Consider the following 26970-nt stretch of genomic DNA (forward strand, 5'->3'; position numbering starts at 1 on the left):
TGGGTTGTAAAGATACAAAATTGCAGGACGCGCTTCTCAGCTTCAACAGTGTTGCGAACGTGTTCGCCAATAATTTTGAAATAAAAGTTCTTACTTGCTATTAATAAGACGCTGTGATTTCATTAAAGATTTCAGATAAGTAGTAGTTAACAAAATCATGTTAAAGCTTACTGTACAATTTACAAAACAGACTTTGACCGGCTTTAAGAACAGCAGACGATTTTTCTGTGCAGTTTGAGCAGACGACATCATTACTCGACTGTTTTAGTAGGGATACAAAGATTTCATGAGTGAAGGATTTAAATTTCTTTCTTTCTGTGGAGGTTTCCTTGACAGTAAGTAATTAAAACATATTTATTCAGTCATCTTTTGGGTTTTTTTCATTTCCATACTCTGAACATTAAGGAATATTTTATAATCAGGACACAGCTAGTCGAAAGCTTTCAGATTTCTGACATTGTGCTCGTAAATGGAGAAAATCTAAATCCCACAATAAAACAACTGCAAAATGGATAAACACACTTTAAACTTCTTGCTTTGTTTTGTACATACAATAAGAAGTTAATTAGATATATCTACAAAACAAAAGTTATACAAGTATCGAACTGAATAATGACAGTTTTTTTTTTTCTCATGAGCCGCAATTTGAAGTACAGTATACGTAATTATTGACAGAGCTGTTATTTCAATTGATGGCTATTAGTGTGATTTGAATTTTTCGCTAGATAATTCTTTACGAGTTCGTTTGATATGAGTGGTAGATTGATTATTGCTGCCTATAATTTAACTTCATTGTTGAGATGTTTGAATATCGTACGATCGAGGAACCGCCAACAAGGAGCATACGTCCGGCGTTGGTTCTCGATCCACTTCTTCACAGTCTTCATTTCCTTCCTGATGTCGTGATTCACAACTTTGTACCTGAAGGCTGGGGTTAATTGTTTGTCTTTTTTTAAATTATTTTTTCTTCAATGTGATCAGGGGATCCTGTGATCACATACATGATCTTGGCTATTATTCGTAACCTAAGGTTAGTTGTTTCTCTGCCTCCCTAGCACTTCGTAGCCTGTTGAAAATAAAACCTTCTTCAGCTTCAGACTCATTACAAGATTATAGCTGCTATATCGGTGCCTAGTCCTCGTTTTAACCTTGTTGATGCTGGATTTGAAACGCTTTGGCAACAGGGTGAAGCTGATTTGGTTGTGGTCGAAACGATTTTGAGAGTTGCCAAATTTCCATCCTAAATTTCTTGTTGGGATGGAGGGCAAGTTGATGGCTCTGTGCAACCATTATAAGAATCTGAGGCTCCCGTTGTAGGTTTCAGCTAAATCAAATTTACCTACCGTTCCTTGTCACATTTGCTAGACGTCTGGGCCGATTAAGCTCCAGTCACTGAGTACGACTAGAATATCCTTCCTTGGTACTGCTCTTCCACTTGTTTCTCTTCATGCGTGGAAGTCGCAATGGTGACATTGTGGGGCCTGGCAGAGTTTATTGGAAATGGAGTACAGCTGATGACGGCTCCGATCGGAACTTCCATTCTTAAGAGAAAGCCCCACCATGCTCGTGTGTACTGTCCTTACCACTGGACCAGAGTCCATGGTCTTCGTCAGCTGCTGTCTCCTCAAAGTCTGGGTATCGTACCTCGGTCAGACTCACAATGCCCCACTGTTATCGTTCTAGCTCATGGAAGAGTTATTTCATCTAATTGTCACACGGGTGTATTGCAAGGAGGATTCACGTACCAATCGAAGTTCATTATCTCAGCTTTATTGTTGGTTAGTAGCACACTTTTTGCTGCAAAAAGGGGACCTTGCTCTTGGTGATTCGAGCTTCGACCGATCCAGCACGATGTTTCATCTGCGTCGATTATCCATTATCTGGGCTAGTACACTTGCGGCGCTCTTCTCTCCAGGTGAGACCACAGCCGATATATTTCAAATTATCGCCCAGTGATGGTGTGCTAATATCACGATTTGCTGTAGGGTCTTAGTCCCTTAGCCAGAGGACGGCGTTTCTTCCTGAGGGTGTGGGTGGGAAGGGATACATGTGATAGAGGCTGGCTTAGATGTCAGCTGAAGGTCGATAGGTCAGCAGAAAACATGTAAGACACTTTTATTTACAGCACAAAGAGATTGTCAATTGATCTGATGAAATAATTTTGATCTATGTTATAATAATTGAAAAAAAAAGAATCACTTGAAAAGAGCTATTGATTGAAACTGGTCAGATGATAAATTTTTATCTTTTTATCTTTTCTGTGCGCGTGCGCGAATGATTGCCCCATTTTATATGAAATCTTATTTCAAAATCTGCATCTGACACCAGTTTTATTCCCCTACCCCACATTTTTTCACAAACATATCTGCGATTTTTAAGTAAATAAACACTGAATATATAAATAAATTCATATCTAAAGAAAAAGGGGAGGGAGAGGTTTGGTGGGAAAGGCGTATGGGAAAAATCAAAGATTAGGCTAAAAAATCTCATAGTGTGAAAATTTGCAGAAACATTTTTAATGTATCAGCCATATAAGCAATTTTTTGTAAACCAGTTACTGGTTAGCTTGAAGCCATACGTTTTGCTTTTGCTCACACGGAATAAATTATGTGATATCCCGTAGCAGATGTGCACTTTGCTGAATCTGTAGTCAGTTGCATTAATTTTTTTTAAACTAGGAAATGCCAGTATCGTTAAGCACCATAAGATTATATGTGGCTTATGGTTTTGAATTAGTACATCTTATATGGAAATTCTATGACTTTTTCAGGAATGGATATAAAGGCTTATTTTACGTGTAAGAAGCCAAGACGTTCAAACAGACTGATTGTGAAGGAAGTAGAAGAAAAAAAGGTGCAGGCAATTACACAAAGTCCTCTGGGTTATTTTGATATATTACCGATCGAGCTCAAGTTCTGCGTTCTTGGATATCTATCCAGTGAGTAGTCTGTTTGTCTTGAAATTCTAATAGCCAGTGATACATGCGCTTATTGAATGGAGAGGTTGATCTCAAGGCGGGTGATAGTTGGAAATCAGTGATATCATGAGGAGAGTTGAAAATGCCATTCATTTGTGGTCGCTTTAGCTTTCAAGTTGTAAGATGATCGACCCATCAGAGAGAAAGAGAAGCCTAGGCGATTAATTAAGCCAAACTTGTCCATTGTCTACAGTGACGTGAACATAATTATTGAGTAATCAAGTAATAAAATAGGTTTAACCACCTTTTTATTACAGTGGTAGGACTTTTAATGTTTTTGTTTTTGTGATAATGTTTTCGTGGCTGCAGTCGATGATCTTAGCCTCCTAACCATCACATCCAAGTCGATGCGGAACTTAGTAGAGTGCTATCGTGTGAGTATGTTTCACACACGTGAAGTGATCGTGCATTCCCGAGCACATGGCGTACTGGATGTAGAAAACCAGGCCGAATGGCTCCAGCGGTATAAGAAACTCGGTAAGTTTCCCGCAGTGTTGCTCGTCCGAAAAACGATAAAGGGATGGAAGAGTAATGATCATTTTGCAGAAAACTGCATTTTGAGATGAAGTCTTTCACGCGTGTACACATAATCTTACATGTAAAATTATGTTTTACAAAAATACTGAGGCATGCCTTCATCAATGCATTTTATCTTTCGTTCTTTTGTCTTTTCTTTTTCTTTCACCTCCCTGCCCACACATTTGCATGTAGAACTACAAAAGAAAATTGTCCTTACCGATGTTACTATTTTCTTACTGCTGCTACTAATAATAGTTATCATATTATCATTTGTAAAGTTTTCTCGCAACATTGAGGTTACGCTCGGACTCATTAAAACATAACAAACGTTAAAAGTTACACATTAAAAATTAAAACCTTACAGAAAAAAAGGCAAGACTTTAACGAAAAAAAAAAAACCAACCAGAGCAACAATAGCAAATTTCTTCCTTACCTCCGTTCCATATAAAGCATGTTCATATAAAGAAAAATAGTTAACTTAGTGTAGACTAGTAATGGTATAAAAAGGCCTGGGAGCTCCTTCACATGGGAAATCTGTAATTGTATACCATGTGCTCATTATATCCATGAATGCCATCAATTTCGTAATTTTAAATTTTTTACAGGCTTGTTAATGAAACGATCAACTTGCCTATATGCCACGAAAGAGAGATTGAAAATTGTCAATGACTTCTTAACGAGAGTAAGCTCTGTTTTTTGTTTTTTTGTTTTTTAAGCATTTTAAGTGTAATTTAAAGGGAAGAATTTTTACATTCCCTCTTCTCTAGGAGTATAAAATTTATCTAACGTGTTTCGCACATCAGGTGGATCTGTCTGTGGTCCCTCAACGATAATACTTTTACCTTTTACCTGTAGATGATGTGTGCCAATACAGAGAACTGCAAAGACCAGACTCGCTGTGTTGCACAGCTGTGTTTCGGAAAGTTTTTACATACAATGATCGCAGGATGGGACGATAGCGAATGCCAGAGAGCTTTCGACGCAATATGTCAACACACTTTCATATTGAAGAACATGAAGATTGTCGTCAGTTCCAAGCCAGGTGACACTTTTAATACGAAGGTAACCACTTTAATTGTGGAGCATAGATCTTTCTATCCAACAAATAGGAGAATTTTTGAAAAAAAAAAATATGAAGATGGTTTTGTGACGACGACGATGATGACGATGTTGACGACGACGATGATGATGATGATGATGATGATGATGATGATGATGATGATGATGATTATGATGATAGGAGCTCACCCGTGCCTTGAATACGACGTGCGCTGTTTCCTTCGGCGCGTGTTTTTGGACGCTTGCAGCAACGTTGCGGACAAAGCATTCTGGCTGACGCGCATTCTCAAACCCTGGCCATTGGTGCAACAAGCCAGACTTCTTTACCTCTTATATGGTGCTGCACACAACGGTCAGTCATTTCTGTTTTTTTTCACCCTATCTTCTTTCTTTCTTTTCAAAAAGTTTTCCCAAAAGTCCGATGACGTTTCAGTGTACTCAAAGGACTATTTGATTATCCAGAAGTAAACAAGCCTGTTCACTCGGCGCATGTTAATAATAACGAGAAGCAGAAAAAGACGAAGAAGATCAATAACTGTGCAAAACGACTATTGTAACATTCAATCAGTCGAAGAAAATGTTTTTAAAAATCTGAATGAAGTCTCCACCCCACCTCCCCTCTATTCTCGAGACGCAAGCCTTAAAACATCATCACTCATAAAGACATCAACACTGTTGTTCCGAATGTCTACGGATATGCCCAATGACCACACGTATCAGTAAATCTCTTATTGGCTCTACTCACGTTTATCCATGTACATGTAACATGTCAAGGGTTATCACCTCTTTATGTGCATGATGATCTTTGCTCGAAATCGTGCAGGAGTGAAATATGGGGGCTGGGGTATAGTATTGATATATGTCGGATAATTGCTACCTCGTTCTGCTACCAAATTATATGGAGGTTTCGGTTGACCTTCGACATCTTATAGAGATTTACCAAGAAACCATTGATGTAGCTCATTCAATGTGAAAGACTAATCAGGTTTATTACTGGATTGTATGTACAACAGTTTTAAGATGTTGTGTAGTTGTTTTGATAAATGTTCACACCCTTGCAGGAGCTATGCTCTTGAAGCAATAAAAAAAATCAATCAATACTGACCAGATTTTTAATGCTAAGCTCATGTAGATGCTGCAGAACGTTACACTTACACTGCGCTAATGCATCGCGTGCAAGAACTTAGTGTTGCAACGTGGAATGAAGCTTACTTGCTGAAATTTCCCTATGACTGTTGACAGAAGAAGTGCTGTGGTACCAGATGTGCGGCAGCTCCGTTGACGTGACGCACCTGGCGCACTACTTCGGCGGCCTGGCGTGCGCCATGCAGACTCTGTACGCTCAAAGCAACGAGTGGTCTGAGGACGACCTCATCAGCATCCTGGACGAGATGACTAGTCAGTGGTGATGCCCCCTACTTTACCTAGTACACATTCACTTTTGCACAGACTGTAGAAATTAACTTACGTTCTGTTGCATTATGTATACATAGTTGCCGGTTTGTTTGGTTTATTTCTACTGGAATAGTGTTAATGGTAATAGAAAGGATAATGTTAGGAAGAGCAATGTATTCAGTCAGGAAAATTTCTTTGTCAAGGTTGTCCCGAGGAGTGGGTCGCGGAGAATGTAGCTGCGCTTTTACTGGCCTGCGGCGATGCGCTGACATCAAAAATGTTGGTCAGCAAGGCCATCAACGGCAGAGTGCTCGAGTTGAGCAGTATAATCACCTCTTTCTGTCTGGCAAGTACATGAAAATACATTCTTACATATTTTCGATAGTAAATACAATATATAATATACTCCACAGCGAATACACTACATGTATTCCACAGTAAATTCTACATAAGAAATAGTTGTGCATATAATCGATCTACTCCATCTGATGATACTCAACTGGTGGATCACTTCTTTTGTATGTTATTAGTCTTAAATTTCTTACTGTCTGTTAATTATGAATCTTTAGGCTTCGTTGATGGCAGAAGTAGTAGTTGGATCGGGGAACATTTTCCTCTCGTGTCTATTCGTCGATCCATTTCCCCACTGTTTATATATGTTCACTTAAGATTGTATCCTGACACGATTATTTCCCTTTTTAAAGACCAACGTGAATGGTTCGTCTTTTTTGCAGGTATCGATAGATATAGGCGATTTAAAACTAACCTGTGAATTTTAGCCTCCGAAGCCCATCCGTTAATTGTCCGGTAATAAAGTACGCGATTCGCGCACCTGCGATCAGCGAGCGCTGCGAACAATGTATTACGTCATACTAGTACACCAAAGAGAAAAAGAGAATGAGATTTCAGATTATTCAGACGCTGAAAGTCTGAATTTATCGTGCTATATAACTATAGTAGCAGTTTTTCAGAACCGGAGGAAACTGCACAAATAGAACCGTACATATTCAAGCGCGAGGGTTCCCCAGTCTCAAACACATTGGAAGCATAGGCGATTTGCGATGGCGATGATCACCGACTTCACACGACATCATCACCAACGATTGTGGTAGGGGTGGCGATGGACATACGCCTTACCACCGTATATAGTGCTCAATTCAAGGGCACTAACAAACTTTTCTTGTGAACGGCGTTATTATTATTTGAATTAATGTTGGTGTCGACATGACTTTTACCATACACTGCCGAAAACAGCATTTTCGTGTATCAGGTGAGCGTGAAGAACAGCTGCGGGCTTAGTCACGTGCTGGGACTCGTGCAGAGCGTGCTTCAGGCCATGGATAACACGCGCGACCGCATATTCTTCCTCAACGGTCTGATGGACATGTTCAAAGAGCTGATTCTGGATCTCCACGGCTTCGCAGACTCAGGTACGTCTGGTGATAGAAAGTTCTGTTGCCATATACCTTACATAGTGAATTTGGTCTTTGGTTTTTACCTCACCGGCCGCATATGAAGACATGTCACCACTGAAAACACTCTGTACTTAACAAATAACAAAAAAAAATTGATGCAAACTGTTTTAGTTTAATTATGCTCGAACACGTCCGTACAGTCTGCACGAGTGTTTGCTTTACCTCACTACCCATCTCCGTACGCGTATGTGTGTGCGTGCGTGAGAGAGCGTAAGTGTAAAATCTACTCCTCGTCTACTTGTGTGCATTTTCTCATAAAATTATAGAACCTGCATGACTGTCGGATGTTTATATATCTGTCTACTGAATGCCGTACCAATTTATGTATAGCTGGTCTCTTTGCTCTCATTTTATTTTTAAATGTTCTCACGTGTTTAATTGGCACTGTTTGCCCACGTATTACAAACCATCATAACTGTTTCAGACGAGGATGGAAACGAGGAGAAACTATACTTCCTGGTGACGGCCTTCGCAGAATTCTCAAAGAGGATAATCCATTTGGCGTTTAAAACCATGCTGTGAGTACATCCTGCCTGCGTACGCCGATGGTACCTTCGTGCTCAAACGGTTCTGCCGCAGCACAAGTTTAGCTATGCCCGAAGAAGCTGATCCTTGCTACGTACACATCGGCAGAGAACGAACATGGTAGTGGATTTTGTTAGCTTTTTTTTTTAAACCCTTCTCGTCATGCCAAAAGAGTTGCGTGTCCCTGACCCTGATCGCGATTTTTCTGTTCAATCGGGGGTGATCAACTTGGAAAAACCTCAAGTACATAAACGGAAATGGTCCCTTCTCCGGTGTACCGATAATTTACTTTCCAATGGACCGAATAACTGTAGGAAGTAAAGTTAGACAATTATTGACCTCCAGTTCACATGCATATTTCTGAATAATCTTCTTTAGACATTATCTTGCTTCCCTTGTGTTAGGTTTTGACCACACGTTGTTTGGGAGTTTGTGCTGGTCTTTATGTACCTGGCGTCATGGACACTCATTTATATTAAGCGTTTCCAATATGGGTTACTACGTGTGGGACTAGGTGTCCAGCCCCTACATTGCTCCACCTTTTTCTGCCTAGTATTTCAGACATCTTTGTGAAGTAAAAGAAACGAACAATAACTTTGAAAAAAGTTATCATAAATCTCGATTTTACACACTTAGGACTTTTTTAATCGGAATAAAACCTAATGCATTAGGACTTCCCCCTAACATTATTGTTTGTTAGAGAAAAATGCCGAATTTCTATTTATAATTTTCTTTGGAGTCATTCTCGCATGTCCTCATTTCCCTTGAGGTAACCCACAAAACAGCTTGGTCTCACTTGCCCTTGTATTTTTATGCCCTGAAATCGGCTTTTCTTTGTCGGGTGAGAATCCCTATTTGTTGTTTTGTCAGTGCTCTGTCCGGGACAGGCACGTGATGTTGTCTTGTTATACAGCACTACTGTGTGCTGTATTACTTTCGGTTTACTTTTTAAAGGTGCAACCTATCACTGCAAGGTGATCATCTAATCTTAGAAAGGACTTGAAATGTTTGTATGTTGTTTCTCTTCTTCCTGCTTACCGTCTTTCTCCCTCCCATTCACACCCTCCATCTCATTATCGCCTATTTACTTATGAAGAATTCTTGTTGACGTTGAAAGAAAGGCATTGTTATTGTTGATATTTATATTATGGAAAATCTGTTTCTTTACATATATTTCATTGTTTTCTCACACTTGTAAATAATTTAATGGTTTCGGATTGTAACAGCATACAATACTGGTGAAGAGGTTTTGCTAATGAAATAAATTATTAACTGAGCTCGCCTTGGTATGTTAAACTTTAAAAAAAATGGCCTTTGGATTTCAAATTTATATATGTAATAATAAATACAAAGGTATTACGCAAAATGATTCTCTAATACTCTTTATTGATTGAATCATACATATACGCTATAACAAAATTTTATAAGGACTATAAAGTTTTTTCCGACTATGTAAATTGCTGTTAGATTTGATGCTTTTAAAGAATCTGAGCCTAAGCTGACACGATATTTTATTAAAGCGACCTTTTACTGGGGAAAAGGATGCAAGCAGGTGCACTTGGAATAAGCAGTGGCAGAATGCAATGTGCCAGAGCTCAGACTTAAACCTTGCTCAGTGTCTTGCCCAGATGCAAAAGACTGAAAGACAAAGACTGTGCACATCAAATTTCACTCCAGAATCTGTCCTCTTCTCTGCAGGGAGATTGGTTAAAGAATCTAAAATGAATTTAACTGAATCTCTTTGTGACCAATGAGGTAAGCATCAATTTAACGATTTCTTAAACAATCCCTCAAAAGGCTTACATCAGGTCAATCTCTAAAATATAATGGCTTTGTGTGCAGCTAAAGGCTTGATTTGATTATTTCCTGAAAACATCTTTAAATGATCTTGTCCTGAGCCTCCAGGGCTTCAACCATTTCCCAGTTAAGCTGTGAAGCAGGTCTAAATGCTATACTGGATCAAGACTAACTTTTCATCTATTTTGCAACAATATCAACAAGAAAAGTTTTGAACAAAACTACACAAACAACTTATGACTGACAATACTCATTTAATCAGTACCAAAGCTGACAATGCTTTCTGCCAACTTGGCAACTGGTGTCTAAAACATCAAAAATTGGAACAAAGTGAACAACACGGACAGCCTCCATTGCTTTTTGTTCTCCTTAATAATGAAAAGACATTCACCAACACTGACAAAATTCTTTCTCATTGTTTCTTGTATGTACAATGCCAAACGTTCAGTTTTAAAAACGTCTTCTACAACTAAAACTGAAAACTATATATGTAAAAATGCCAACAAAAGCATAATAATTAATTATGAAAAATAAACACAAATGACCCGCATAATAAGTGTCTGCAATTATTAAACAAATTAAATACAAAAAAGCACTACTGATTGGCTTAGAGAGCAGCTAAACAAAAAATAGAAAAAGGTGGTAGAATTTTAAATAAGAGAATATAAGTAAAAAAAAAAAAAAAAACTCCAAGACCAATAAAAATATACCAAAAAATAAATTAAAAAAAAACAATCTGCACTTAATGTTTATCACTGAAAGCAACTTTTCAAAAGAAAATTAAACATATTGAACAGTTTCTTAAATTCTAGTGCATAATTAATACTGTCAGAAAAGAACCGATCAATGTCAAACAAAACCTAGTTCATTAAATATTCCATAAAAACCTCATTGCGGCCCATTAAGCCTTTGAATGGATGAAGAATAAATGAGCATGTTTGGTATAAAATTCTACTGCAATAGCTTAGGATACAGGTTACTTCACATGAGCAATTTTGTTTGCACAAATGTAATATATTACAATTATTTCCTTGCCCATCCAAAACTAACATGTACACACAAACAGCAAAAATACAAGTGTTCAGAAAAACATGGAAAAATCTAAATATTTTTAGAAACCTAACAATTTAAAGAAATGCTCATTTGTTAACTAGTGAAACCCTGAGGCCATTTCTGAAAACATTAGCAGTTACAACTCTTCATATTGCCACTACTATCCAGCACAAATGCTGGGTGAGAATGGTAATGTATGTGATGGTATGTAATATATAACTAGGGGTAACCTCAAGTGAAAAAGGTGAAGGTAAAAATACTTCTTAACCTTTATGTGGTTGAAGAGCAAGCTGCTGGAGACAACACTTTTCTTGGGGCTAGCTTTTAATGAAGGTGATGCCTATTTCCTCTCCCTCACTGCCTTACCTTCATGAATTCAGATTCCCATTTCTGACAGCTGGGGAAATTTGCTGCCTCTGGGTTCAGATGCAACTTCTCTTTCACCACTTGGCTATCCCATTCCCCAGGGGTAACTTTGGGGGAACATTCTGCCATAAAGTGTAGTGAGCGATGAGGCTGGCAGGAAAAATGAGCTGAAATTGTATTTACAGGACAATATCTCCCTTCTGGATAAATGAGCATCTCTGTTATAAATGTTTAAAAAATTGGAAAAACATGGCATGCTAATATCATTTATACATAGTCACCCTCAGACTAATGGAATTTTAAACTTTCAATCTTTTAATAAAATTATGTGTCAAAGTTCATTGCATCTAACTCATCTCTGCTAAAATGCTTATTAGACAAACAGCAACAAATAACTCCCCTAAAAAAAGCCAGAAACTGTCAACTCCTTAATATGATACTATGCATAGAACCAAGTTTCCTGGAAAGAATAAACATTCAACTGATTTAACACTGCTTTTAGTGTTACAAGTGCATTAGGGCTTGTAGACAGGCTTAAAGAGAAGAAATGGTAAGTGTGAGAGAGACGCTTTTGAATCTTGACTTTTACAACATATGACGTTTGACCCTGGCCCTATTTCTCCTAAAAAGTGTTGTGACAAAACAAAGTGTTGTTAACACAGCTAAGAAAATTAAAAAAGAAACTGCATTTTGCCATTGCATACAGAATGGAAGCCAGGTTGTTATTTAGCATGTGTTTAGCCTCTAAGCTTAAATTGTCTAGAATGAATATACCATTTTAAGAAATTCATCTATTTTCATGCATTTAAAAAAAAATTACTCACTGCACAAGGTATTATCCAAAGCCTACAAGATTTTCAGCGCTCTTTCAGCAAAATGAAAACCAAAAACTTTAATGCCTAAAGACAGGACATAAGTGATGCAACCCTGTGTAACCTATTTGTTTATGAAGCTTTTAATCTACTACTTTGTTTAATGCCTAGTCAGCTTACAAAGGATTTCCATACTTATCTAGAATAGAAGAAAAGAAAACTATACCTTCATCTGAAAATTGCAACATTAAAGTCACTACTGTGATTCACACAATGTTAAAGCAATGCTTCATCTCGTCACTTTCCATCTGTTTATCCTTTCTTGTGTAATTTCTATTTTTCTCAGACTATTGCCTGATAAGGAAATATTAAAAATTCATGCAAGTAGCAAAGGTATTAAAGTGCAGTTTCAACAGGAGATTGGTAAGTTGTGATGGGGTGGGTGAACCCACCACCAAGATGATTAGTGTATTAAGCACCATGTAAACTTGTAGACATTCAATTTTTAATTCTTATGCTTACATATTTTTCTTTCTAACACTAAAACTATCTTTCCCCCAACCTTCCCCACAAAAGAATTGTCTTTTTTTTCCCTCAAATTCTCAACTGTACCTGTGAAGTCTCAGATTATATACACCACTCCACATTTCAGAAGAAATATAAGATATGTACTTGCAAGAAACATGAGAATGACATCCAGTGACCACTGTTCAATCAAAATGACAGGCTACAAAAATATTCCAATTATCAGAAAACATTCAAAAGCAAGTAGAAATATTATGAGGAAAATCCAACATCCACACACTGTCATACAAAGACAAAATTTTGGAAAAATTCAAAATGACAACATTTTCTAGCAGAAAAAATATACAAATGACTTCAGTGGTATATGCTAAAATGTACAAAGTTTGTTAGGCAATGCAAAAAAAAAAAAAAATAGCATTATTAAAAAGCACAAATAGACAAGTAAAAGCACTTAACTGCTTCTGGGAAAAAAAAAAGCAACAAATTTGCAACTAAAATAGAAAATCTCTGAACATGAAGATAGGTATTCAACATGAATTCAAAATACATGTAAATAAAACACATTATTTTGTATAAGCATCTCAGGCAAACAAGGAAATGGTGAAAGAGAAAGGGTGGAATGCAAGCTAAATGGCAACAAAACGAAAAAAAATCTATTGGTAAATAAGGATGGAAATTCTGCATTTTATGCTCTTCAGCTCTATGCACTGTGACACAACTAATTGCAAGAAACCAACAGTTCATTCTAGATTTCTTTACAGGAACCAACTGGTGCTCACTCAAACAGCTCCAACACCAGAAAATGCAGACAGATTTCTCTACCACCATAATTGTAATAGGCGAGATATAAAAAAAAATCAATTCAGTAATAAAAGAAAAGTCATATTTTAAATAAAAGGAAGTCATTGAGGTGACAAACAACAGATAAAGCTCATTATTTTAATTCGACTCCCCACCAATTTCTAAACCTCCAAAAAAAGGAAGCTGGAAATACAAGCTTGTGCACACAAAAGCACACACATCCGCACGCACACACACACACACACAGTGAATAAGCACAAGCCAAGAATCAACTGCACAAATATCCTGTACATAATGAAAGTTAAAATTAAACAGTCATTCTACTCTATGTTTATCTTAGGGTCTTATCACTCATTTCTTTGACAAAGCTATCCTCTAGTTTGGGGCTAGCCTGTCTTTTCTGGTGTCTGTCACATTTAGTCAAACTCCTTTATCTTCCTTTCACATAACAGACAAAAGTTATAAAAACTGTACACTCTTGCCAAAAGTGAAAAGTAATATCTTTGATTTCAACAACATATGAATGCTTAAACTTGACTGGTCCTCTTGTACTGAATCACAACCTACAATTATGGAACTACAACCCTCGGTAGATATTTTTCACTTGAAATCCATTAATGGAGATTTAAACAAAATCATCTTGCAAACTGCCCTAAGCACATCAGCAAGCTCCCACATTTGTGAATAAAAGTTGTGATCAAGGCATGAGAGCTGCAGTTTAGTGCTACAGCTTTTGTCACAATAAGACATTTGCACTGCTAACTCACTTTATTTCCAGCTAGCTAATAATTACTGACCACAAAAATTAATTTGCAAAAGACTTGATCCAAAACATCACAGTAGGCATAATTTAAGACACCACTATCTTAAAAATGCCAAGACACATATCTGTTTGCAAATGTCAAGCAGCATTTGGTGATATAAGAATAGCCCACTGATGCCTTCTAAAACTTGTTCTTTCTTTATTCGTATTTTATTTGATATATATAAATTTTAAGGATTGAAGTTCTAAGACAATGCAGTAAGAATCTGTTCAAACCACAACCCAGGCAGTTACATGCATGTATTTCTGATATTTTAACTGCTTCAGAAAGGTTTCTTTAAAAAATAATGCCATTCCTCCATATGCTGAAAGTTACTTACTGTTTACAACTTTCGATAGTGTAAAGCAAAATTAAAACACACTGGCATAGCAAAACAAACACCAACAATACAAATTTAAAACTTCAACTGCATACAGTTGAACCTGTTGAAATAAGTTGGCCATAAAAATACTATCTTCAACACTTACGTTGAAATACATTATTTGATACTCTGCGTCACAGATGGATGGAATAAGACACCTGCTGGCCACCTTTTCATTGTCTGAATCATAACTTACAATGTTGAAAAAGCTGCCATGAAAGTTATGTCTCTAACACAATGATGTACCTCATGTTTTCATCATTTGTCTGACAGATGAAGGCATTTTGAAATTTCTCCACCCCCTATCTTTGTGGAACTGCTGACAGAAGTTCTGGCATAATACATTTTTCATTTTCCATTGTTTCCATCTGGTTTTTGTTTGGCCAGATTGTATATTGACTAATTCACATTTCAATGCAGCTTTGACAGTTCTGGAACAAGAAGCGTTTTCTTCCTTAAGCCTTTACTGCCCCAAGTTTCATTGTAAATACTTGCAAATAAGCAAAAGAGCTCAAATACACTGGATGTATAATTAACTGCGCAACAGAGACTGCCACAGGCTTATGTAATACACATACCCACTTCAGGTGACAACCAAAGCTAGTGTGTAAATATACTGTAGCTGCATGAACTGCATTACATTCAAGGGTAAAATGTAAATCATCCAATTTCTGCTTTTTTTTTTTCAAATGTTGAAAAAATCCTTTTAAAAGCATACAGCAAAACAGCCCAATAGGCATCAAGGAGAATACTGTGTACATAACTGATAACACTGTTGCCTAATGAAACATATCCAGATTGTCTTTAATCTGTGAAACAACAAATAGTGATGGTTGGAGGAGAAAAAGGAAAATGGATATTTTAAATACATTCCCTTCTATATTCCACTGTAAGTCACGAACATCTTCCAACTCTGCTTCTGAAGCTTTCCTCTTTAAGAATATGTGTCTAAAATATATCAGTCAGAGCAGATGTATATAAACAATAAAAGGAAAAAAAATTGGTTGCCTCTCTTCATTAATTCAAGCATGTAATAAATGCATGCTGATGGAGTTGTGTGTAGGTGTATCCTATATGTCAGATTTTAAGCTCCTAAATAGAGAAAGAGGTAAGACTGACACCAATAGGTGACCAACATCATCACATCTACAAAACCTATATTCAGATGTCTTACGTATGGAATTCCACATTAAAATTATAATAAAGGAAAAAGAATTATTGATTTGACTACATTCAAAAGTACAATTTCACACACCCCAGTCTCACATTGGCAGAAAACTTTTTTCAAACATGTTGCACTAATCAAAATTCTAGTAGTAGTCTTTTATATAAAAATTTTACTGTCAGAAATAGACCTAATTTACTTAAACTTTTACTGTCTGTTAACTGAAGAACCTTTTCCTAAATAACATTCTTTTCCTTTTTTGTAAAGGACAAAGATTGCTGGGTTATTTTATCTGAACAGCTCAAAAATTATCAGCCCTCAATTCTTTGTATCCTTAAAAAAAAAAAATCTTGACTTGAGCAGGTAAGCTGCCAGGACACACACTAAGCCACAGTCACTGACCCCAAGACACAAAATCCAATGACTGTCAAGTGATGAGGCAAAAAGGTGGACATAATTAACACCATCATGTTTCAAGGTTAAGTGCCATCAAAAGTGGCTGATGAACAGTCTTAATGGTATTGCATCAATCATATTTAATACAGCCCAGTTCCCTTGGTGACTGATGGTGAAATAAAGGAATACACCTTGTGAGTCGATGGTGACAACAGGCCCTGTCTATCTGTAGTAGTCACCCCGTGAAGGATATGGTGACTTCTCTTGGTTGCGGGCCATGTCATAAACAATGTCGTCTGGTTGCGGCACATATAGGTTGTTCAACACATGAATAAGAATGGATGTCACGATGATGCACACCAGCTGCAACACAAAATAATTCAGGGTAAGCCCATCTAATCAGACAATAAATTCAGGTAATCTGATATCCAAAATCTATACATGAAGTTGAAATCTAAGAAATGAACTGATTGAGGCATGCTCAAAATTTGTCATCGGCTTCCTCGCTAAAAGTGGCATGATGATTTCAAAACATTTATGCATGTCTTGCTGCATTCTGACGAAAGCAACAAGACAGCCACGTTGCTTTCCGAACAATTACAATTTTGGAAAATTAATGCACAGCATAAATTTTATATTTTTGTCATCATATTTCTTCAAAATTATAAACAAAATGTGTATAGATAAAATTGTGGGAATATTTTTTTTTCTTTAAAAAAAGTATAAAAACTAAAAGTAACAATATTACAAAATAAAATGTAGTTAGTAGCAAATAAATTTCTCTGCTTTTTGGTATGTAAAACAAATACGTAAAAAAAAAAAATACCTGAAGTATCCCGATGGTTATAACAACACCAGCAACCACAATGACATACTTTTCGAAGAATCTGCTCAAAGCTGTCTTACAGCCCTGAAATAAGAAAATATCACGTTCTTTCACATGTAAATATACTTGCAAACAAAAAGTGTAATATGCCTCCCATATAAACTGTATTTATAAGATACAAAAAGAAAAAAATTATATGAAGGCATATTTATTTAAAATTAACGCGGTAAACACTTTCAAAATGGTCCTTGAAACATTTTAACTTGCTGAGGTATCTAAAAAAAGTATATAAAAAAGTAATAATGATTTAAGATAAAACTCATCTCATTAAATATAAACATATAAAAACATTTTTAAAAAAGAACTGTTCCTCACTTCAGTATAGATGCCAGGATTGAGATTCTGCTCTCCACTAGAATCAGTATTTAAAACATAGATGGGGCAGCTTGTCATTTCCTTCTCATAGCGCAGGTAATCTTTGCAGCAAGAAGGAGGTGCATATTTTATTGGGGAGTTCTCATGATTGCTTTGAGCCCAGTTGGAGTCAATGTAGTCCCGAGGATCATCACCACCACAGCATTGCAACTAATGACAGGGAGAGTGGAAAAACATTATCAATAAAACCCCATTGATTCTTGTACGAGACAGGCCATTACTAAAACTGATATGACAAATTTACGTAAGGACCTGTAACAACACATTATTTCATAGAAACAGATGAATTTACATCAAGGATATTTATTAAAGGGCATGCCTTACAATGAAATTATTTTAATAAAATAGACACAATAAGAGAAAACAGTAATAAAACAGCTGTAGCATCTTTCAGATGTACCTCTGATTGCATAATGTTGACAGCACGTGTGACCTTCCTCAGTGGTTCACTAGAGTAATCTTGGGTAATGACATTTTTTATCAAGTCACTTCGGCCAACTGTGTTTTGCAGCTTTTGAAAATTGAACAAATAAAGAAAATAGCATTAGTATGCATAGGCACATTTTTAAGTGCTTAAAATGTAGATAAAAAAGAAAAACAGAACGGTTTTTAAAGCAGTAGCATAAACAGCTGTATGCAGACTGCATGAGAAGAAAAATAAAAGTACAAATATATTATAAAAAAAAAATTGGAAAAAAGTGCTTCACGCAAATGATAATCATTATGATAATCATTATGATGAAGCTTGCCTTAATGGACTTATTTAAGACCTGCCAATGGAATGTTGAACAAAACTGTTATATAGAAGCAAACTGAAGGTTCATTAATGCTATAGTTACTGCAACACTCAAACATATGTAGTCACAGGTCTGGTACTTCATTATGGACTTACTTCTTCTCTGTACACAAATCCATACACTGATCCTGATATTGTCAAGACTATCGCCAGGCACATTGCTGTCAAATACTGAAACAATAGCACAAATCACTGCATATCTTGCTCATCTTCATCAGGAATCAGAACATCTTTATTATTATTGCTAAAAGAAAAAAAAATCCAATCAATTAGGTCCAAAAAAGAGAAAAATAGGAAAACAGTTCTTAATTAAAGCTAGTCAGCAGCAGAATAATCCTATTGTGAAGTAGCTCTCAAGTGTTGAGTGCCGTATCAAGTTTCTGCCAGCCTGCAGTGTCTCCTTGAGATGATTTTACAAGAGTTTAGACTAATTATACCCCCCTGCACTTGTGTCTGACCCACTGATTGTTTAGTGCCCTATTAAATGTGTACTAAGGTCTCCAGCAAGTATGGTCTGGGACACGGGTTTTGCTCTCAAATGAGGTATCACAAAAGACATTTCCTGCTCCCCTCCTTACTCCAACAGAGACATATGCCAAAGAGAGAAATGAATATTGATCATGATTAAGGTGTGTGTGTGTGCATGTGTAAAAGTGGAGCAAAAAGAAAACAACCAAAAAAAAGCAAGAATTATTGAAGAAAGAAAGTGAGGAACATAAAAAAGCAAAAAGAAGCAAAGGGAGAAAACATAACATTGAAAATCCAAGACATCTACAGATATTCACCATATTTCACTTGGACACTATTTTCACAAAAACTTGCCACAGACTAAGATTCTCTTGACATGGTAAATAACCAAGCTTAATACACTGCTAAAAGACCAAAGCTGATCTTCATTGTCTGCATTATCACCTAAATAAACTTTATATATAAAATGGACTTACCACCACAAGTGCCCACTTGATGGTCTTTAGGCCCCCAACAAGGCCAAACAACGAGAAGACTAGGATCAGCGCTCCATCCACAAGGCTGACATACAGAAGGATCAGATAACGGTTCAGCTCATTGTTTAACTCTAGATATTCATTTGTCCAGAAGTCCAGTCGAAGCCATAGCAGCACCCCAAATATTGTACTTCCCAGCACCTGTCAAACAATAACAAATAACTCACAGTAAGATACTGTATTCAATACAATAATAGTATTGCCATGCCTGACACCAAGATCACCAGGGTTAATAAATGGCTGGTCTTCAGTGTCTACCACAAACCAATGCACACCGATCAGTACCTACAGTTTGGTAGTCATCAACCTCATAAACTGGGGGTGATCTGCACTCTGCACTATCGAGCTAAGACTATCTGCTCATCGAATGAAGCTCTGGAGGGAGAACCAACACCTGAAGGAAGTGTTCAGAACTGAAGGCTATCCCATATTGACATAGCAATTACAAGTGAGCTTTAAGATTGCTCTCCATCACTTGTTCAGCAGCTGTGCCTGTATGTCAAAGATGCCAGGAAGAATGGGGTCACTGTCCACACCAAGCCATACAAGACCACTTGCAGCAGACCAGTGGATCCTAATACAAGACTGACATGCTGGACAAGTCAGGTACCATCAACCAAACAAAGTACCATGACTGTGGGGGAAACGGAAAGAATGCTGAAACTAAAATTAAAAAAAAAAAAAACATGGAAGGCAGCCATCCCTGGTAGGGGAAACATTTACAAAATGGCACAGGTATTCTCCCCGGATGAATTTTTTTATACAATACAACTTTAGCGATCCCGGTAATTCAATTGCTCATACTGACAATAATATATACATATGCATGATATAAAAGAGATAATATAGATATATATGATGTCCCCATTTTGGACCGTGAGATGAAGTGGTTCAATATGTGTCTGCTCAAACCATCAACACATTCTCTAATTAAATAAGGTATTCTAATTTTTAATGATCAAGTGACTTTATTTTCATTCACCTACCCTTTGAAAAAAAACACCAATAAAAGTACATCAGCTATCAAAATAATTTTAGTGCTGTCACTGCTGGTTACACCATAACAAAAAAAGTGTTGTGACTGCAATTTTTTCAGAGATATACATTACCGTCTCTGAATTTCCTTCTAAAGATTTTTATGAAATAATACTGGTACTTTAATGTTTCAACATAGCCTCAATCCCAAAACCTTCCCAGCTTGAATGCTGTATGTGGTTTGCTTGCTTGAGTAGAATAAATGAGGCTAGAAATCAATAGCACCCCCATTAGATTCCTTATGTCAAGTGTCAATCTCCAACATCTTTGCCAAGCCTGGCTCTAGCAGGATATCAGGTTTAGGAGGTAGCCAGGCTATGGTGAAAGCATGGTGGAAGAGGACTTGATGCAGTACCCCCAAACTAGACCTTCCTGATATTGCTGAGCTGCTCAAGCTTCCCTTCTGGTCCACTCTGCTATTTCTAGGTTGATCGGGGAATTGATCACAGATTCCATTAGGTGACCGTTGATCACAAAATCTTACTCTCCATGTATTTCATAACCTGCATCTAATCCTGATGTTAAAAAGAAAATCCAAACACTGTCAATATAAGTTTGTTTTTAAATGCCTTTAGTAAATGGATGCTGATATGTGCGTGTGCATATAATAATATTATTAAGTGATACTTTACATAGTACAATATCTCAGCCAAAGGCAAACTCACTGCACTGAAGATCACAAAAGAGTCACAAAGATGAAGAACAAGGAAAAATGGAAAAGATTTACTGCATTCCAGCAGTAAAGGGCGATCACTGTAGACGACGCCAGAGAATAAGGGTTATTGACATCATGAGAATACTGAGAATATATTAAGAAATCTGAAGAATAATATATATATATCTAGGCATTTATGGCTGTAAAGCAGCATCTATGAGTATATATATGTATGTTGTCCATAAAGGCATTTATATGAACAAAGAGACATAGTATTATCTATGAGAACATACATAGGTGTCCATATGAGCACAGGAACAGTGATATAAACATATCACACATTCTACATGACTGTTGCAAAGCCACCATTTTCCAACTGTCTACTTTTCATCCTTTGCTACTGCACTGTATTAAAATAAACACATGAAATGGCTTAGCATCACACATTTCAAGGCCACTGCTATTTATACACTAGCCTATTCACATTTACCTTTCACTCTGCTTTCTGTTTATTACACTGTTCTGTTTAGGACACATGCCACACCTGCCACCTTTTCTTCCCCCTACCACCTCTCCCCACAGTTCTAAGAGAAAAACTGTGGCAAATGATGTTAGGTGACCTGTATGGTCCTCCACTCACATATTGTTGCTCTTGCTTATTTGTAGTGCTTAGGGCTGATGTACTGCAATCTGGCTAAATACTTTGCTGGTAATTTGGTAAATCTATGTATCTTTCTGACTCCTCCAGCCCAGCAGAATATAAAGTGTTTATTATTTTATAGATCCTAATAATTTAAACCTCAGTCCCATCTTCTGCTGCAGACTAAAATGACCTCTCACAGCACTCACTAAAACTGCACTTCATACTACCTACCATGCACATTTGGAAAAATAAAGCCAGCACATTTAATAGTTGTCGGCAAAAACTTAAAAAACTAAAGTTTTCACAGTAGTAATGTGATCCTTTCTGCAACCACATTTTTAATTTCTATTAACCTTCTCTCTATCAAGCACACTAATCCTGTAAATTCTATTTCTCTGTTCAGCTCAATGTGGAATCTCACAAACAGAATTATAACAGTGCAGCACTCTTCATTTGGCATCCGCTAATGTTCACCTCTGAACTCCTCCAAACAAACATTACATTCCTAAAGAGCTGCTTACTGCATGCTTGGCTGATTCACCAAGTATTTAAGACTGATCCACTACCTGAAAAACCTTCTTCCAGCTCAGATATCTACAGAGGTGACAGGATGTTGGCACAAACACCAAACTTTCAAGCAGATGCAAAATACCCTTTTCCCTCTCCACTTCAGGTCCACCTCTCTGTATGATACAGGCCTACTCCATGGAAAGGATAGCTGCAAATAACCCCCCCATCATTGACACCCTCCCTCATTCTCTTCCAGCCCACTGCTGATTAAACAACCCAGGATTTGCTTTCTCCTTTTCTGCAGTCAAACTATGAATCATTGCCAAACTGTGCTGGTGTTGCTGGATAAGCCCTAGAATAAGTGCCAATGATGAGAGTTGCAGTCCTTTAACACTCCTGCCGCCTGTGTGAGAGCAGTGCTGGCAGAGGGCACCTCTCTGTCAAACAAAGCTTAAGCACGCAGTGATGGGCAGCACAGATCTTGTCTGGGGATACTATGTCCCCAAGTGATCAGTTTTTGCTGGGGAGCTGCACTACTAGACAAGAGTCAGCTGTGCAATCATGACCTGGTCCTGGTGGTGACACTCATTTTGTCAAAACTATGTCAACATTTTTGCACTTATAAATCAGAAAAAGTAGCAGTATGTTCAAAAACTTTTAAAATGTTTGATGCAAATACAGAATATTAATACCACCACCCTACTAGCAATTACACCTCTGTCAATATAGATGAACAAAGTGGTTATTCTAGCTAGCATTTTGAGAGTATTTGTGCATGTACATTTGCAGTCTTCCTTTCATCGCTCTGAGAAACTTTGGCATGCAACAGTACAGCATGCTAGGCTTTCGGTGGTAACAAAAACATGAGATTAGCAGATTGTGAAGGTTCTCAAAATTTACAGGGATGATCAGCACAGGTGGAAGAGAAACCTAATGCATGGGCAGATAATTTTATATGCATCACCCAAAGAAACTCGGTCATGATAAGAAAGGGGCTAGAAGAAAAATGAGCTTTATAGTCAGATTATTGCTTATTGTTTTCCATGCATGTGGTGGGTTGCTAAAGAGTGTTAACCACAAATCAGTAACTTCAACAGAAACATTTCAAACAGCAATGACACAGGAAATGGTTGATGGATAAAAACACCAACTACCCTCACTTCTACTTCAGGGACAATAAACAATAAACATTATATAATGAATGGATTTTCTGTTTCAAAATGTTTTCACTGTGATTCTGTTCTCATTTTTTTTTTTTATGTTTATGCATCAACGAAAAACTCATGCTTGGTGCTTGTCTTAAAAAACTGCATAACTGTCCATTTAAAGAGAAAATTTATATTTATTTCACTTTTGACTAAGAAAATATAGAACATAAATACTTATGCAGCTGAGTATATCTTTAGAACACAATTTCTAGGTGCAGTTCAAGCCTATCTCAATGTGTAACTGAAGACTACAGAACCCTGTAAAATATTCAAAACAGCATAGATCACTAGCATTTTAAAACACCCATGTGCATACATGTTCATAAAGTCTCAGCATGTTTGAAACAGTGTCATAACAAAGTGGAAGTCTATTGCAGGATTAGAAATATGTATAGTGTACACAATTTGCTAGCAACTTTATGTGCACACACATGGGATAAATTTAAACTCTGAAAAATTGTTTCAACATTCTTTGACAACTCCTTTTTGTTTCTTGGCATATTATCTTATGTCATATCCTTTTCTTTTTGCACAGGAGAGGAGGGATTGATAAAGTAACACTTGGAAACTGTGGATCCTTATCATAAGTTGACTCAGTCAGACTGAGAAAAAGTTTCAACGCTTTACCAAGCCTATCAAACTGCACCTGGGCAACATTTTAAAACAGGAAATTGTTTTAAAAAAAAAGTCTAATAGCTTAACCTCTCAGAAGATCCCTACTTAAGTGAATTAGCATGATTATGGCAGACCTGGCCAAGGCATGTTTCTGTCTGCTTTTTAACAGCCCACATCCTGAGCATTTAGGATTTTAAGCCAATTTAAGCCCCATGCACATGCAGGTACATTTCTGATAAAATAAGCTAACTTTCCTTTTTATTTTATGATAGCAACTTCATGTGTAATTTAAACACTGAAACAAGTGGCTTTGTAACAGCATTTATAAATTTCAATAATTATGCCAAAAAAGTATGTTTGAAGTATAACAACAATGTGAGACTTTTGTAATGTCAAGTTTATTTAAGTTTAACTCAGATCAGTTTTGTTTAGTTTTTTTTTTTTGCCAAGTCCTGTCTAAAGCAAGCTGATCCTTTTTCTCCTACCAGTTAACAACTTCAAGCACTTTCAACGCCAACCTGCAGAGTGTGATCTATCTTGGTCGTGATATTGCATGTTATCTTCCTATTATTATTATTAAACAGTAGAATCTAAAATGCATGGATTCCTTGTTGAAATTGTAAGCTATGCAAGTTTCTAAAGCTAAACAATTTTGACTTGTTTACACTTTTTGATTTTCAAAGATGGCAGCAGATCTTTTATCCCTGGACAAATATTCCCTATCATCTGGCATGTGGATATAAGCACTTTATTTTTATTGTCTAGAATATTCTGTACTCAGAAAGATGAATGCTAACTGGTAATTTCTACCTTGTTCCATGAAAAGCATTACTGTGCACAGCCCACAAAAGAAACAATAGCAGCTCTGATGAGTTCAGTGACCTCCAAGTTAAAGTTCATGGGAATGTGATCTCATGGTTCCATGTCATTTCATACTAATCAAAGGTTATCAAGTGTGTGCCCTCACATGTACATAAGCACTAGCAGTAGTCCTTGATAACAAATTACATTCTTTGAATGAGATTTAAATTATTTCACTTCAATGACAGAATGCAATTACTAATTTGACTCCAATAAAGAAGTCAACTTTGACAATAAAAAATCACAGTTGGAGGGTTTTTTAAGGACAAAATCAATCTAAGGACAAACAATCTATATTATGACCTTCCCAGATGATGTCAGGTATCCTGTTAAACAAAGTACCCTTAAACTTTCATTTGTAAGAGTGTGAAGAAAACTTAGGAACTCTGATCCAGTATAGACAGAAATGCGTTTACAGATTTTGCAGTTATCACTGCACGTTTCAATCTATTCATGTAATCATGTGTACTTATGCTTTCAAGGTATGAGCACATATATATAAATGACATCTTTCTGAACTATTATAAATCCCATGTCACAATTATGTTATTTGTGACATACCATTCAGAGATCAGACAGAGGAGCAGCAACCGCAATGGTGTAGTTTTTAAGCCCACTGTTTGCAACCAGATGGCATCCGTAAATATGCCAAGGTTTACATTTCAGTCTCTGTAAATCTCTTTTGTTGAATGTTCACGTTAGGATTTGTCTTGGCCAAGAAACAATTCCTTCCTTTGTCCACTCTCACTCCTATTTTTTTTTCTTTTAGAATAAAGACCATACCTCCCCACTCCCTCGCTACATGCTGTGGTGAGAAAAGATGTCAATTTGCAAGCCAGAACATGGCAGTTTTGCCAAAATCATGACATTAAAAATGAAATTATATTGTGTCTGGTTAAAATGAGAGGCCCAGATTTGACCTGTGGGCCGTAGGTTGGGCACCCATGCTCTCTTGTGAATAACTTTAAAAAAAAAAAAACTCCAAGGTAATTTGACTGAAATTTGTACTTTCAAAACTGAGCTTTTCAACTTCAATTTTTCAGAAACATTGAAAATTATCTTGAAAGCCCACAAGTAAAGACATGGGAACCACATGGCCCAGCTAAGGGCGGGTGCCCAAAACTGGGTCCTCTGGCAAGGTGTTGTTGCGGCCCTATGCTCCTCAAAGGAGCAACAAGGAATAAACTAAACATAAGTAAAATTTGCATTCTTTTCCCCCACTTCAATTGCAGTTAATAACAATTAAAAGATTTAGCCACAAAAGCTTAAGCAGTGCATCAACAAAATAATATGTTGTTATAAAAGTTCTGTGGTTGATAAAATATGAATAAAAATATAAAGGATTAAATCTGATGATGTATTTGTTTGCTGGTGTCATTGTTTTCATGAACCATGGTTTGAGATAGAGGGAACGATATTTTTTTTTTTAATAAGAAAGTAAAATGCTAATAAATGAGCAAATACTGCACAAGTATTTCACTAACATAATGAAAAATGCTTTCCAGTCTTTCATATTATTTAATACATAGGAACAAATGCATTACTCAGATGGCACACAACACTTTATCTGCCAGGGCTAATTTTAATCTATGTAAAGAAACTGAAATATCCTTATCACTGGTTCATTATGGGTCGTTCATTAACGGCACACAACTCCACGCCTGCCTAACACCCCTCTGTTCAGTCTACCCCACTCTTCGATGGGATCGTACCAGATACTGTTGTTTAAGCACCGTAACATGGCGTCGTGCGTGCCACCCAAGCAATACAGATGCACCCTCTTTGGTTGCATCACAGAACGCTGCTGTTACAATATGTCTGAAGTGCTACTGATCTGCAACATTATTAAACCAACCCCCACAAACATCAATCAATAACTAGAATACCGGAAGTTCTAAACCCTCTTTTGTCTGTAACAGTTCGCTTAAGAACAACGATTTATTTATCTATTTTTGCAAGTTTCTCTCTCTTGGCATAAAGCAATAATGCCAGTAGTTAAGGCCCATCACGGAGCGACGTTTGAGTTGACAGTATGACCTGCACGCAGAGTACACAGGCAGACCGTGTGAAGTGTCTGCAGAAAATGGCCTCTTTCAAAAAAATATTTTTAATGTTAGAAAAAAAAAACAAATTTTTATACTGCTTACCCAAAGGATCACCAGAAAGATGGAGAGAACGCACTTAAGGCAGAAAAGCTTCTGATCCGTTCTCATTTTGAGGAGAGACAATCCCACTTGCACGAGCAGCTCGCAAAGACACTGTCTCAGACCATGTCCAGACTTTGTTTTGAAGCTCACTTCCGTATGACCTCATTTGATCAACACGAGGGGGC

General features: G+C 36.9%; 2 protein-coding genes across 3 annotated transcripts; one reads left to right on the plus strand and one right to left on the minus strand.

Annotated features, from left to right (window-relative positions):
• Positions 1 to 34: 34 nt before the first annotated feature.
• LOC112558673 (F-box only protein 47-like) lies at positions 35 to 10434 on the plus strand. Of its 2 annotated transcripts, none has more exons than XM_025229255.1 (10): positions 35 to 335; positions 2771 to 2938; positions 3287 to 3454; positions 4102 to 4178; positions 4352 to 4538; positions 4737 to 4907; positions 5798 to 5953; positions 6154 to 6296; positions 7221 to 7380; positions 7850 to 10434. In XM_025229255.1, the coding sequence occupies exons 1-10, from the start codon at positions 287 to 289 to the stop codon at positions 7945 to 7947; spliced, it is 1377 nt and encodes a 458-aa protein (XP_025085040.1). In that variant the 5' UTR covers positions 35 to 286; the 3' UTR covers positions 7948 to 10434. The 2 variants fall into 2 exon arrangements, with proteins under 2 accessions (XP_025085040.1, XP_025085039.1); XM_025229254.1 differs by lacking the exon at positions 35 to 335 and adding an exon at positions 1815 to 1915.
• LOC112558676 (CD151 antigen-like) lies at positions 9985 to 26970 on the minus strand. Its single transcript, XM_025229259.1, has 7 exons — positions 26786 to 26970; positions 19052 to 19252; positions 18204 to 18278; positions 17712 to 17822; positions 17252 to 17461; positions 16877 to 16960; positions 9985 to 16413 (listed from the first exon to the last, which is right to left on the minus strand). The coding sequence occupies exons 1-7, from the start codon at positions 26849 to 26851 to the stop codon at positions 16273 to 16275; spliced, it is 888 nt and encodes a 295-aa protein (XP_025085044.1). The 5' UTR covers positions 26852 to 26970; the 3' UTR covers positions 9985 to 16272.

This window comes from Pomacea canaliculata, linkage group LG3 (assembly GCF_003073045.1).
Source record: "Pomacea canaliculata isolate SZHN2017 linkage group LG3, ASM307304v1, whole genome shotgun sequence".
In the NCBI taxonomy this organism is placed as follows: Eukaryota; Metazoa; Mollusca; class Gastropoda; order Architaenioglossa; family Ampullariidae; genus Pomacea; species Pomacea canaliculata.

Excerpts from the sequence above, each read along its gene's own strand:
- LOC112558676 (XM_025229259.1), bottom strand. The coding sequence starts at position 26,851 with ATGAGAACGGATCAGAAGCTTTTCTGCCTTAAGTGCGTTCTCTCCATC. Across the intron at positions 17,462-17,711 it reads TCAACATTATGCAATCAGAG|TTGCAATGCTGTGGTGGTGA; the intron begins GTACATCTGAAA and ends CCCTGTCATTAG. Across the intron at positions 16,961-17,251 it reads ATCCTGGCATCTATACTGAA|GGCTGTAAGACAGCTTTGAG; the intron begins GTGAGGAACAGT and ends TTCTTATTTCAG.
- LOC112558673 (XM_025229254.1), top strand. The coding sequence starts at position 1,852 with ATGTTTCATCTGCGTCGATTATCCATTATCTGGGCTAGTACACTTGCG. Across the intron at positions 2,939-3,286 it reads CGTTCTTGGATATCTATCCA|TCGATGATCTTAGCCTCCTA; the intron begins GTGAGTAGTCTG and ends TCGTGGCTGCAG. Across the intron at positions 4,908-5,797 it reads ATATGGTGCTGCACACAACG|AAGAAGTGCTGTGGTACCAG; the intron begins GTCAGTCATTTC and ends GACTGTTGACAG.